The sequence below is a fragment of the Trichosurus vulpecula genome, chromosome 8 (genome assembly GCF_011100635.1).
Source record: "Trichosurus vulpecula isolate mTriVul1 chromosome 8, mTriVul1.pri, whole genome shotgun sequence".
NCBI lineage: Eukaryota > Metazoa > Chordata > Mammalia > Diprotodontia > Phalangeridae > Trichosurus > Trichosurus vulpecula.
Window position 1 is genome coordinate 75462132 of NC_050580.1, and position 13521 is coordinate 75475652.

At 42.7% G+C, this 13521-nt stretch overlaps 1 protein-coding gene across 2 annotated transcripts in view; it reads right to left on the minus strand.

The window, feature by feature from the left end:
* Positions 1-210: 210 nt before the first annotated feature.
* The window catches only part of ENTPD7 (ectonucleoside triphosphate diphosphohydrolase 7), a 38436-nt gene continuing 25125 nt past the window's right edge, over positions 211-13521 (minus strand). The window contains exons 6-12 of one of the 2 annotated variants that reach the window (XM_036735679.1): positions 12827-12883; positions 12427-12560; positions 11377-11543; positions 10352-10676; positions 5282-5367; positions 4777-4938; positions 211-4338 (exon numbers count right to left, since the gene is read on the minus strand). In XM_036735679.1, the coding sequence (XP_036591574.1) occupies positions 4107-4338; positions 4777-4938; positions 5282-5367; positions 10352-10676; positions 11377-11543; positions 12427-12560; positions 12827-12883 (1163 nt within the window). In that variant the 3' untranslated portion in view covers positions 211-4106. The remainder of the gene's footprint in view (positions 4339-4776; positions 4939-5281; positions 5368-10351; positions 10677-11376; positions 11544-12426; positions 12561-12826; positions 12884-13521) is intronic. The other variant, XM_036735680.1, reaches the window with a different exon arrangement.

The window sequence follows — 13521 nt, forward strand, 5'->3', positions numbered from 1 at the left end:
TTTTAAACCTGTTTCCCAAGACTAAAGGCAGCAAAAAAGAAACCTGTTACCAGAAGTTTAGAAGCCTTCTGCAATAATAATCCAATTGCTTAATGTTTTTGTTGTTGCTGTTCAGTTGTGCCTTGACTCCTTGTGACCCTGTTTGGGATTTTCTTGGCAAAGATACTGGAGTGGTTTGCCATTTCCTTCTCCAGCTCATTTTACAGATGAAGAAACTGAGGCAAACAGGGTTAAGTGACTTGCCCAGAGTCACACAGCTAGTAAGCGTCTGAGGCTGAATTTGAACGAGTCTTCCTATTCCAAGGCCCATGCTCCGTCCACTGTGCTACCTAGCTGCCCAACTGCTTAATGAGGTAGGCTTATTACTCATTTAGTCCTTCAATAATCTGGAATGTGACTAGCCTGGAAACACATTAGATGATGCTGTTGGCAGAATGAATTACAGAATATAAAGGCAGGCAAATTTTAAAAATACGTGCCTAATGTTCTCTCAATTAGAGAATCGTGAAAACGATTGAAAAGAGAAGTCAACATGTGGGTTTTAGCTAAACACTACTAACAGTCTTATTTGTTAATAATGAAAACTATTCAGATGTGAGCAAAGCCGTCAAATGCTTGGCAAAGGTAATTGTAGGTGTTGAGGTATTTGTGCAAGGTGGTAAACACATGAGAATATGCTATGCAAATGAAACTTAGAATCAACTCTTGGAGTAAGGGCATGTCAGTAATTTTTATTCTGCTGGAATTGCCTTTAAGGATTACTGCTAGAAATGATGTCTTTACCATCAACTTAAGAAACTCGTATCTAAGAGCAGCAAAGTGGCTCTTCCCCCAGCCCTCCCACTTCCTTAAGTTCTCAGACCTACGATATTAGAGCATTGGTATTAATGATATCAGCAAGTAACTAAGTAAATGACTGGACTGGAGGCAGGCCCACCAGGAGGGCCTAGGTCCATAATGGCCGTGTGATCCCTGGGCAAGTCAGTAAACCTCTGCCTGCTTTAGACAGCTCTCTAGTCTGAGTTGAAGAGAAGGTGCTGAGCTGCACTGGTAGAGGGGAATTTTTTCCCCCAGGGATTTTCCATGAAAATGAAAGCACCAGGCTAGCCTCTATCCTTATAGCATTCCATGGGCCACACTTTGAGAAACATTTCCCAGGAAGCTTGAAAGTGAATTCCAGTAAAGGCCCGGTTGGATAAGTTGAAACACTTTAAGAGGACACTTAGCAAGCAAATCTAAAATGTTCCAGACCCTTTAAAAACGCTTTTGGCCTCCCAAAAGCTGAGTCAGAAGTAAGGACATTTGTGAGGAGTTAAAAGTTAACTGCTTGAGCCTGCCAAACTATCGAATGTTCACCCTTTTTTCTGCTTTACCAAGGAACGAATATAGACAAAGGTTGAAGAGCAAAAGGATATATTGCATTTAACTATTCAAAATAAAAATGTGTTGTCCTGAGATAGGGAAAGTGCCATTACAATTGTTCTTACGATGAAATGGATTGTAATGGGATTTGACCTGAATCAGTAATGGCAAAGATCATATTAAAATTTGCAAGGGAAAAAACACTGAATTTGATGAAAGTAATTCTCTTCATGGGGAGAAAAGTTCCAATTATGGATACCCAAGTAGAAGAAAAATGCAAAAGACTGAAAGATTGGAGTGTGGGGGGAGCTAGTGAAAGCCAAACTGAACTGTGCAAACCACAATTAGGAACAAGGGCTAAGAAAGCAACATGTACAGCTCTTATGTTGTCAGGGAAGCAGTGCTCTACATATGAAGCCGACAAAGGGGCAACAGAAGGAGCAAAGGAGTGAAAGGCAAGATAAAATGCCGATAGCAAATATGTTTTTGGTAGTTTTAAGAGATAACATCTAGATATATTCCTTCCACATTTTCATACAATTTAAGGGTAATAACTTACTTGGGATTGAGAATATTATTGGTCCCAGACCTTGTAATTAAAAAACAAATCCAAAAAAATCTAAAAACCATTTCCAATAAATCAATAATATGAAGGATAATTTACACAAAAAAATGACAAAATGTACATAACCTAAGTAATGATCACAGTGAAGCATATTAACTACACACAAGTAAGTGCTTTTGGGTATTTAACAACTTTTTCTCCTTTCTGTACCCTTCACCCCCAAATACTTTCTATGCTGAATATGATTTATTGGCAGTTGATGAGAACGCTTTTGTTTAGTTCTCATCTTCTTGAAGGCAGCATTCCAAACATTTGGAGACCGAGGCAGGAAAAAATGGAACTGGATTGGTGCCAGGTCACTGCCCACCCCCCAACTCATTTGTAAGCTTTTAAATGTCAACCAAATGTGTTTTTATTTTAAAATATGAGAGCAGAGAAGTGGAAGGAAAAAAAAGACAAAATTAAGATAAAGTAATTGTATAAGCCTAATGTAGTATAGGAATAATTTTCAAAGACAGCTATGGAATCTCCATAATTAGATTCATTTGATATTTCCCTGAAGGAAATTCAGAGATCTTTGCCCTTCCATAATAACTCAAAAATCAGTTTGAGACCTGGCTGCAACCCTTTCATCTCCAGTTCTCGCCAAGCAGGTATGTATATTTCCACCTTGTTTAATTTAAGGATCTTTTCTTTACGCATGCTGAGTGAAAAGGGGACCAGGAGAAAAATGATGGAATGGGAAAGTCAAGTGGCGTATGGGGGAAGATCAAAGGTGAAAAAGGAGGTTTTGTAAAAACGGAGGGGGAAAAACCGTCAAAGGTTGTTGCAAGGATAGGAAAACCCAAGGGGAGTGGGTGAAACAGTGGCTGTTCCATGACATCCCACCAACGCTGGTCCCTTTGGCCCTAACAGTCTTAATTGTCTAATTATTGCTGCTTTTCTCTCTCCTTACTCATGAAATGTTAATGGAGCTGGGGAGTGTGGGGGTAGGGGTGTGGGAGAAATAAATGCCTTTTAGAGTTATTGAACTGGCCAGCTCAGACTGTTTCCTACCTGAACTCTGCTTCCTTCAGAAATTCTCGAAGGCAAAAACTATGAACAACTTTGAAAAAAAACTTGATTTTATTGCCTTTTCCCCAAAATCCTGATATTTCTTTTCCTTTCTACACATATACATCCCTTCTGACACTATACATCTATCTTGGCAGTGAAATGAAGTGGCAACTTAGAACCAGATAGGCTGATTAAATGGGCTCAGATAAAATGTGCTTGGGGGGCAGGAATCCTAAAAAAAAACCCAAATCCAAGGACCCTTCTCTGTCACAGCTTCCAGAGTCCTACAAGCATATTTAAGGCTCAAGAAGCAAAAATAATGCCTAGATTTAGCCCAGGGGTGGGGAGCCTGTGGTCTCAAGGCCACATGTGGCCTCAAGACCACAGGTTCCCCACCCCTTATTTAGCCTTCTCTGCAAATTGATATGGAAAAAACAGATCCATGCCAAGCAGACAGGAAACAAAAGTCTTCAATGGACCCCTTACAACAGACACAGCCCATCTATGTCACCTTAGCAGCAAGCCTAGGCCAGAGCCTTAGGCTACCCCAGGAGAGCTTCACTGCCAGGTAAAAAGAGAATTCATTGGTGTTATTTTAGTTGCCTCGAAGTTCTGCTGGTCCATGGTCACAAAAGATCCTTGGATCATTATTAAACGCTGTGGATCTCCACATATGAGACTTCTCTGTTACAGAGAAAGAAAAGACTGCCATGCTTCTTAACATCTATTAGGCTTGGTATCAGATGCCTCAGTTGCAGTATCCTCTTGCCCAATGCCATACTCCCTTCTTCATCCAGGGAAGTGAAAGCTGGGTGTAGCTCAAGAATATCCTTCGTCCAATACCAAACCCTCCCTGATAAGGGGTAGAAGCACACCCCAGGGGCATTAGGCAGAGCAAGGCTGAGTGCCTCGTGTTAGACCAGAGTGTCTCAGCTATATAACTTCACAGATCAGGTTATGGCTTCTCTTGGATAGTTGGTCATGAGAAGAAAGATGTGAGAACACAACACAATAACAGCCTCACAGATCATTGAAGCAGCCTCTGAGACAGGTTCAAGATGGGGCCAGGACAGCCTGAGTGTCACTTCTCTGGTTCTTGAAATGCTTCAGTCCTGGAGCAGCATCATGGTCCCACCTGCACCCCGATTATGGGCACCACGTCTTCTATCCATAGCAGGTCTAAGGGGGCAGAGACTCTAGCTTGTCGACGGTGAATTCGGCGCAGCCGCAGAAGGTACAGAACGATAGCCAGGAGCACCACCAGGATGCAGGCAAAGAAAAGATAGTGGTTGTACACAAAGGAGAGGCGCAACCAACTACTATGGACCTGCCGGACACCTTCCTGTCGTAGATCCCTAAGGAAACAACAGGAGGTTGGGAAAAGTAACATTAGCTTCCTAAAGGTAAAAAATTATTTTGGATCAAACAGACTATCATGCCCCCTTCTGAATCACCCAACCTAAATATTCTACAATGCCAGCTACAAGTAGGCATCAGAGTTGCTGTTAAGATCCAGTGACCAGAGGTGCTGGAGGATTCCTCAAGTACTTCCTGACACTTCAAACATTTCAGGCCGAAACGACGGTACCATCTTTCTGGCCATACTATGCTCCTTCTTTTCCTTATGGAGTGCATTCTGGGAGAAGCTGCAAAGGAAGCCTCTCCTAACCAGCCCCTGAACCTAATCTTTGACAAGCCCCTTCTGCCTAAGTCAGACAGCAGAGCTGGATGGATGGCCCTAAGCTCAGGAAGCAAAGAGTGATTTAAACCCCACTAAATGTGCTCAGCTTTACCTGAGTGGTAGGAAACGTGTTTTATACAAAATGGCTCCTAGGGTCCACTGAACCTCCCGGTCATACACCAACTGGGCAGTTTGCAGGTTTGGGTAATCATACGGGAAGTGGAATCCTTCATGGAGGACTTGGTACATCCAGGCTGACTTAAAACACTGATATCTGCAAAGAGAACAGACCTACTCTTCAGATCCCCACTTTGAGCTCCATGCCAGAGAAAAGTGCCTCCCCCTCCCCCTTTTAGCTTTCTTATCTCTGAATGGAGCCCCATTGGAATGGCTTTCCCACTACCACACATTCCCCCCCCCAGTACTGTCACCACCACCAGGGATTTCATCTTCATTTCTCTCCCACTAATCCAGAATTCCTTTTGATGAGTTCAGGGGTCTCTGAGTCTCCTTGCCTATGCTCACTATAATAGCCCTTCACATTCTCCAAAACAACCAAAGCCCACCTTCCACCATTAACCCTCCTGCATAAGGTGACATTTAAGGAAATTCCTTACTTAAGTCGGTGTTGGTCGGCATGTGATGAGAAGAGACCATTCTTGAATCTCTGAGTCAGCACTGGCCATGCCATACTGCAGTAGTCCTGGAATGAAAACAGAGAGGATGTATGACATAAACCAGGAAGGATAAACACTAAAAGAGGAATTTACAGTTCATCCTGTTCATTTTGACCAAGCTGATCCAAGAAGATGCAGCACGATGAGGTGGGAAAGGCCCAGGCTTTAGAATACGGAGACCTGGGTGGGACCCCAGACCTGCCACCTCCTCCCTGGGGACTCTTACCAAGTAATCCGACTTCTCAGTTTCCTTTCCTGCAGAAATAAGACAGCAATGTTTGCCCGAACTACCTCACAGAGTTGATAGGAAGGAAAACACTTCGCAAACCTTACAGTGTTGAATTAATGCACCACGTCCACCACATCTTTCAAGCCCAGAAACAGAAACAAACAAATAACTATGGGGAAATGGAAGAAGAGGGGAGAGGAGGAGAGGAAACATTTACATAGCACCTACTATGTGCCTGGCGCTATGCTAAGTGCTTTTTACAAATATGATCTCATGTGATCCTTACAACAACCCTGTGAGGTAGGTACTGTTATGATGTCCCTTTTACAACTCAGTAAACTGAAGCAGACAGAGGTAAAATAACTTGCCCAGGGTCACACAGCTACTAAATATCTGAGAGGCAGGTTTTGAACTCAGTCTTCCTGATTCTAGGCCCAGCACTCTATCCAATGCACCACCAACTTCCTCTGAAAATGGAATCATGCAAGTACAAAGTCTTAAAGCATTTTCCCCAGGTTTTTAAAGAGGGAAAAGACACAGGTCCTTCACCTCCATGTTTGCAAATGGGCCAGGTCTTTTTTCTCCATTGAACCACATAGAATCCATCCCATAATAATGACAGGAGAATTATGTCATAGTTTAGCTAAATAACAGCTCCCCAATACTGAGAGGCCTCACCCATGTTTTTCTCGCCATCACTGCAGAGCTAGGCCGAAGCCACTTCAACCTGTCTCCTCTGGGGCAGAGACCTCTCTACCCTAGCCACGGTACTGGCTTAGGTCTGGAAGCAGCGAAAGGATTCCATCGTGAGGTGCCTTTCATATGTAACATTTCCAAACAAGGCTAGCCTTCTTCATGAATACACACAACAGTAATCTTTGGGCTGTCCAACCGCTACAAAACTGATCCAGATTCTATCACTGCTCATTGCTGTGCTCAAACCACAACCCACTCCAGTCACCAGTTAAATTACTCCCTCTGCAAGGTAAAACACAAGTATCATAGCTAGAAAGAACAACGTGTTAAGCCATTAGTACCTGATCAAGTAATAATTTATCATAGTACTAGGACAGAACACTGGCATCTTGGAAAAAGCACCAGATTGGTCAAAAGCCCCGACACTTACTAGCTGCATGCTCTTCAGCAAGCCACTGTTTGGGCCTTAATTTCTTTACCTGTAAGATGAGGGATTGGTCAACATCACCTTGAAGGTCCCTTTCAGCTCTAACCCTATAATCCCTATAGCGAAGGAGCATGAGGGGATGATGGGACACAAGAGTTGTTTCGGTTTTTTTGGAGGGGGGAGGGCAGGGCCATTGGGGTTAAGTGACTTGCCCAAGGTCACACAGCTAGGAAGTGTGTCAAGTGTCTGAGGCTGCATTTGAACTCAATTCCTCCTGACTCCAGGACCAATGATCTACTTACTATACCACCTAGCTGCCCTGACACAAGAATTGTTGTGGTGTTCTTGGGTATGGGGGCAATAGGGAGTTCTGGACAGAGAACAGAGGGCACTGAACAGGTGAGGGCAGGGTGCTGGGGAGTAAGAGGACAGTATTAAAAAATGAGGTGGAAAGGCTGCATTTCACCTATTTTTACATTTTGCCTAAGGATCAGCCTAGTTCCTTAAAAGTACCTGGGGAAAGGAGGAAAGTGATAGTAGAAAAGTAGGCAGGGCACAAGGGAAAGAGAGAGGTCTACAAGACTTGGCTGACATTACACTTCCTACAGGTTACTTTCCCTTCCCTAGGTGTTCATGGCCCTGCCTCTCCTAGCTCCACTTCTACCTACTGTATTGTTCCTTTACGGTTTCCTCTGCTGGATCTTCATCTATGACCTGCCGCATATGTGTATGTGTAACCCAAGATTGTTCTTGGGCCCTTTCCCCTTCTCTCTCAACCCTTTTTCTTGGTAATGTCATCATCCCTCATGGGCTCAGTTACTATCTCTATGTAGATGACTCCAAGATCTAAATATCCGCTTCATCTCAGTCCTCATCTCCAGCTCTGTATCACCACCAGATTTTGGGCATCTCCTCCTGGCTGTTCCATAGGCATCTCAAACTCAAAGTGTACAAAACAGAACTCATTATCTCTCTCCCTTCCCCCATGCCCATCCCCACACCAAAGGTTCCCATTTCTGCTGAGAGTGCCCACCATCTTTCCCAAGTTTACCCTCAGAGTCATTCTCAATTCATGGTCTCCTTCACCCTTTCATATCCAATCAACTGCCAACTACCTCTAGAACATCTGCTGCATTCATCTATTTATCTTCATTTACACAGGCACTCATTAATTCAGATCTTCACCACCTTTCACCTAAACTATTAAGATAGCTTTTTAATTAGATTCCTGGCTTGTCTTTCCTTTCTCCAATTCATCTTTAACACAGCTGCCAAAACATTCTTTCCAAAGCACAAGTCTGACCATTGTGCTTTCCCATTCAAGAAAACTCAATGGCTCCCTCTTACCTCTGGGATAAAATACATGCTCCCCAGCTTGGCATTTAAAGCTCTCTGTAATCTGGCCCCAGGGCACTTTTCCTAGTTGACTGCATTCTGCAATCTACTTGTTACAATCTACTGGCCTGCTTATTGTCCCTGAATGTGACACCCCACCCCCTGACTGTGTGCCTTTGCCCAGGCCTAGTGTGTGCCCTTCCAGAGTCCTCCTCCTATCATCCATCCTTGACAAGCCTTTAAGTATCAGCTCACATGCTGTCTCCTTCAGGAAAATCCCCCAAGTTTTTAGTTTTCATTCTTTCTTCCTCAAATTATCATTCATTCATATATATATATATATAAAATTTAATCTTGCCCACATGACTCTCTATACAAATACAAATCACAAATGAGAATACTCATGGAACAGGAACATCAAGAGTGACCCTTTCTGAAGCTGAGGGAGCACGCCCCCACTCAGATCTTCTTCTGATGCCTCATCAAGACATGGAGGTGACAATGGGTCACAAAGGCGAAGCCCCAGGGAAGTATAAACTTGGGCTCCTCCACCAAGCTGGAAAGACTTTGATCATGAGCCTAGCAAAGGTCTGTAGGTAGGTTGTCTACAGACCAGCTGAGCTTCATTTAGATGGCTCCAAGGGATGCGTTTCCTAGCCACAGGATTTCTCAAAAGACCATCATTGTAGTTGGGATGCAATCTGCATCAATGGAGTGGGGTTACAATGCCAACAAAATGCTACATCCCTGAAGTTTTAAAGAGGAAGAATCAAAAGAATTTAAAATCTGGACAATAAAGCTATGAATTCTGATAACAATCCAGCAACATAGATATCTTCTAATTGTCTATTGTTCACTCAATTTTCAGTCGTGTCTGACTCTTCATGACCTAGTTTGGGTCCCATTTGGGGTTTTCTTGACAGAGACACTGGAGTGGTTTTGCCATTTCCTTTTCCAGCTCATTTGACAGATGCAGAGATTGAGGCAAACAGGGTTAAATGACTTGCCCAGAGTCACACAGCTAGAAGTGTTTGAGGCCAGATTTGAACTCAGAGAGATGAGTCTGACTCCAGGACCAGAGCTTGATCCACTGCCCACTAGTTGCCTTTCCAATTGCCTACTATGTGCAAAGTATAGTGTTAGGGCATAAGTCTGAAGCTGGAAAGAGCCTCAGAGCCATCTAGTCCAATCACCTCATTTTACAGATAAGGAAACTGAAGCTCACAGAGGTGAAGTGAGAGAGGGTAAGTGGCAGAAGCAGCATTTGAACCCAGGTCCTCTGACTCAAGAATCCAGTGTTCTCGTGTGCACTGCTGCCTCCCTTTTATAAAGAAAAAAAAAGTTCTCAGCTTTATCATGTCTATGGCATTTTTTCTTTTAAATTGTATCTATTTCTCCCATAATTTTCAAGATATCTTCTCTGGGGTTTACCAACGTTTTGATTTCATATTTTTAGTCACATGACCAGTTCCTTAATGCTTTCTTATTCTATTTTGTTATGTGCCTTTTCAGAAATGTCATTTTTCCTCTGAGAACTTCCTTTTCCAGACCGTCACAATTTTTATATAGTGAGTGTCTCCATTCTTTTTTCCAGACCATCACAATTTTTATATAGCGAATAAATGTCTCCATTATTTTTTGATAGCTACCAATTCAGATGATCTGACCCACTCGTTATTCAAGATGTCGTTACGTAGTCTCCATTTAGTATTGTACATTTTGTTTGTGTTCTCTGCATTAATTCCTTGTTTTTGTTTTATGGTCTATCAAGGACATTTAATATTTTTACCTTTTTTCATTTATGATTCCTTGTGCCTTGGCATATGAATAAATGAATAAGCATTTATTAAGCACTTACTATGTGGCAAGCACTGTGCTAAGTCCAGGAGGTGAGCCAGACCCTACTATCAGAAAGCTCACAGAGAGAACACAAGAAGGTTGGGTTAAAAAGTTGACAGAAAGACCTGCTGGGCTTTAGGGTACAGGACAGGTTAGAAAGCCATGCTCAGGAGTCATTAGAGAGCAACTCTATGTAAAGCTATAGGAGGTTTATTCCTTGTCCTCAAATTTCTTTCATCTATCATACAAATAACTCTAATATAATTTGGAAATGTTAAAAATATAAGAGAGTATAAAGAAAATACAAGTGAAGTTCTGAGGAAGGAGAGACCATATCCAGTAGGAAGATGGAGGGTAGTCTGGGAAGGCTTACTGGAGGTGAATTTCCCCAAGCAGAAATTGGGGGTGCAGGGAGAGAAGGTGGCAGCCAGGAGTCTCCATAGATAGGGTACACAAAAGATGCAAATAAACTTCGATCATGTACCTGAGCAGCCTTGGCAAAGGTTGGCCCGTGGTAGCGACCACCAATGCGCAATACATCTTCTGTACAGTAAAAGAATTCTGAGAAGCCATAGAACTCGCTGTTGTTGAAGTCAATTGGGGACTGGTAGATGCCATTCAGAGAGGCCTGGCTGGCGTTGGCCCGGGACAGCAGTGGCTGCAGCATCTCCCCACACATTAGCCAATCTCCTCTTCCTCTGATGTGCAGGACCTGGCCGCTCCTCTCTACCACATCCTCGAGGCCCACGGGCAAGCAAGGATCCAGGAAGGGAGTTTCTGGAGTCAAACCTGTCTGTTGGCCCAGTAACCTGCCACAACAATAGGAGCCATGATAATACCAGTTCTGTGTTTCTCTGAATGTCCTACTCCAAGAAACACAATGGATTTAACAAACATATCTAATTATTCTTCTGGGAAGCAGATTGTGGTAAAGACAATAACAGCTCACACTGCACAGCACTTACAGAGATTATCTCCTTTAAAGGTAGGGAAGACTAATATCATTGTCCCCAGTTTGCAGTTAAAGAAACTAAGGTTCAGTGACTCTTCCAAGGTCACACAGCTAATAAACAGCAGAGTTTGGCCTGCACCCAAATGGGTCTGTTCAGTGTTCTTTCTACTCCACCAGGCTGCCTGTCTCTCTGTAGTCACTATATTTTTAAAACAAGTGACTAAATGAAGCTCAATTCTCCTTAGATGTTGTTTCAAAGTATAGAGAATAGCAATAAGCACTTCTTTAAGAGTCCGAAAATCATCTCTGTAGAAACCCTGATTCAAACAGGGCAATACTGAGAGATGTCTGTTCCATCTACAGACACAGACGGTCACTAAAATAGATGTGGTGAGCCACTTTAGGAGGATGCTCTTCTTTCTTCCTAACAGTCAATCAATTCAACAGGCCTTCATTAAAGGTCTGTTAAGTGCAAGATGGTGGGCCAGTACTAGAGGAATTACATCCTTGGGCTGTCCAAGATCTAGTTCAGAGTTCAAACCCCAACATAAAATTACCTATTTTTGGTAAAGGTTTCATTTAGCACCATATCTTCATAGCGTTGCCGGGCGAAGTTACCTCCAAAACCCAGAAAGGTGGTGACATAGACCCTATAGACATGCTCTGTATGCTGTACATCACAGCCCAGGTTGAATTCGGCTAGCAGGACTTTGGCAGCTTCTTCCTGTAATTCAGGGGGAAAGAAAACAACTAAGTTGGATCACTGATTAATTTCTAGGTAAGGAAAACATGGGCCAAAATGCCTGGCTTCAAGAACTCTGAATATACTTTAAACCCTGGGGTTTCTTTCACTCAAACATTATTTTAATTATAGAGACCACCCACCACAAGGCCTTTATAATAAGCTCCTTTTAGGGGATTCTTCTGTGATCCCAAACCAGGAACAGAACTAGAGCTGGATTAAGCTCTGCTTTACTGCACCAGCACAAAAGTTCAGTAATGGGCAATATACTTTCCATACCACAGCTTCACAAATTGACAAGTCACACATCCCTCGAGGGACCCTTCAGCCCTCTGTTGCCATCTTGTTATCTATCTCTGACTGTTGGGAATAGAGCCCTACCTTTGCTTGTGGAACACAGGCTAACAACATTTCTCCATCTTGTTTTCTAGGATCTCACACCATCCAGTACTATTTGCATTTCTTGTCAATGTGCCCAATGCCTCCCCTCAAAATAAACTTTAATAACTCAAAGGAGGTTAGAGGGCATGATATTAATAGCAGCATTTATACAGTGGTTTAAGGTTTACAAAGCACTTTACAAATATTATCTCATTTAGTCTTCACAATACCTTGGAAATAAGGGGTTATTATTGTCCCCATTTTATAGATAAAGAAATTGAGGCAAACAGGGTCACAGAGTCACACAGCTTGTTACTTGTCTGAAATTTGTCTGAATTCAGTTGTCTGAATTTGAACCCAGATCTTCCTGACCCTAAGTCTAGCACTTCATCCACCGTGCCACCCAGCTACTTCAATCTGCATAAATCACTCAAACAATGGGACATGTGGAAAACTGAATTTCCCCCATGAGGGACATATGTACCTGTTCTGGAGGAAGGAAAGTAGGAGAGGTGGGAACCTCATAAGCAATTTGGAGAGAGGCTCCTCCCATATCTAGTATCCCTACTGTCCTCCTACGTCCAGCCACTGATTCTTGGGGACCCAGGGCTTCTGTATCTGAAAGAAAAAAAGCTATTTAAGAAGTCCTTAGAAGAAAAAAAAACAGCCAACATACTAATGTAATCAATGTAAAAATAAAACAAGAACCAGGAAGCAAACCCCAAATATAAGGAAAGCATATGCTCTGAGTAGGTCAGACGGATTCTGGGGGAGATTCAATAATCATCAGTACAGCCTCACTCCCCCAACCATGGGTCGTCACTTAAAGCCTCCTTGGCCATTTCTCGTAGGCCCACACTAAATGAACACAAGAAAACACTTACCATCTTCATGGTCAAATCTTCCTAAAACAAAGTTGATCCCAATCCATGCATAAACACCTGAGTAAGAAACAAAAACCATTCACTTGAATCTCTCCACCTTACACCCGACATCTGTCCTCCTGAAGCCTCCACCAAAACATTCTCTACTGACAACATGCTATAAGCTAACTTTTCCTTCAGGAAAAAAAATGTGGCACTTCCCTGTGTATAAAATCAGATGTCAATATCTTAGAGATTTCATGAGAAAAGATGAGAAACTTTGACACCATGCCAATGGGCATGTGACATAAACCCCAGGAAACTACTCCTCTTTTCTAACAAATAGAAAAACAATTTGATATAAACATTAGCCTATAAATGTAACTCCAGAGGTAACAGACCCAATGTAATGATGTTTGTCATAGAGACACTAACACTGTATGCCTGGAGCTATAAGGAACAGGACTCTTTAACCTGGGATTCTCCCCCCAAAGGAGAAATGAAGAGATTTCAGGCGATCTGTGAACTTGGATGGGGAAAAAATTACATCTTTATTTTCACTAATCTTTCACATTTCCTTTAATTTAAAAGAAAGTTATTTTGAGTGGGGGTCCACAGGGTTTCACCAGCCTGCCAAAGGGGCCTATGACAAAAAAGGTTCAGAACTCCTGGTGAAGGGGAAGATATCAAAAGTAAAAAAAGCCAACCATCCCAAA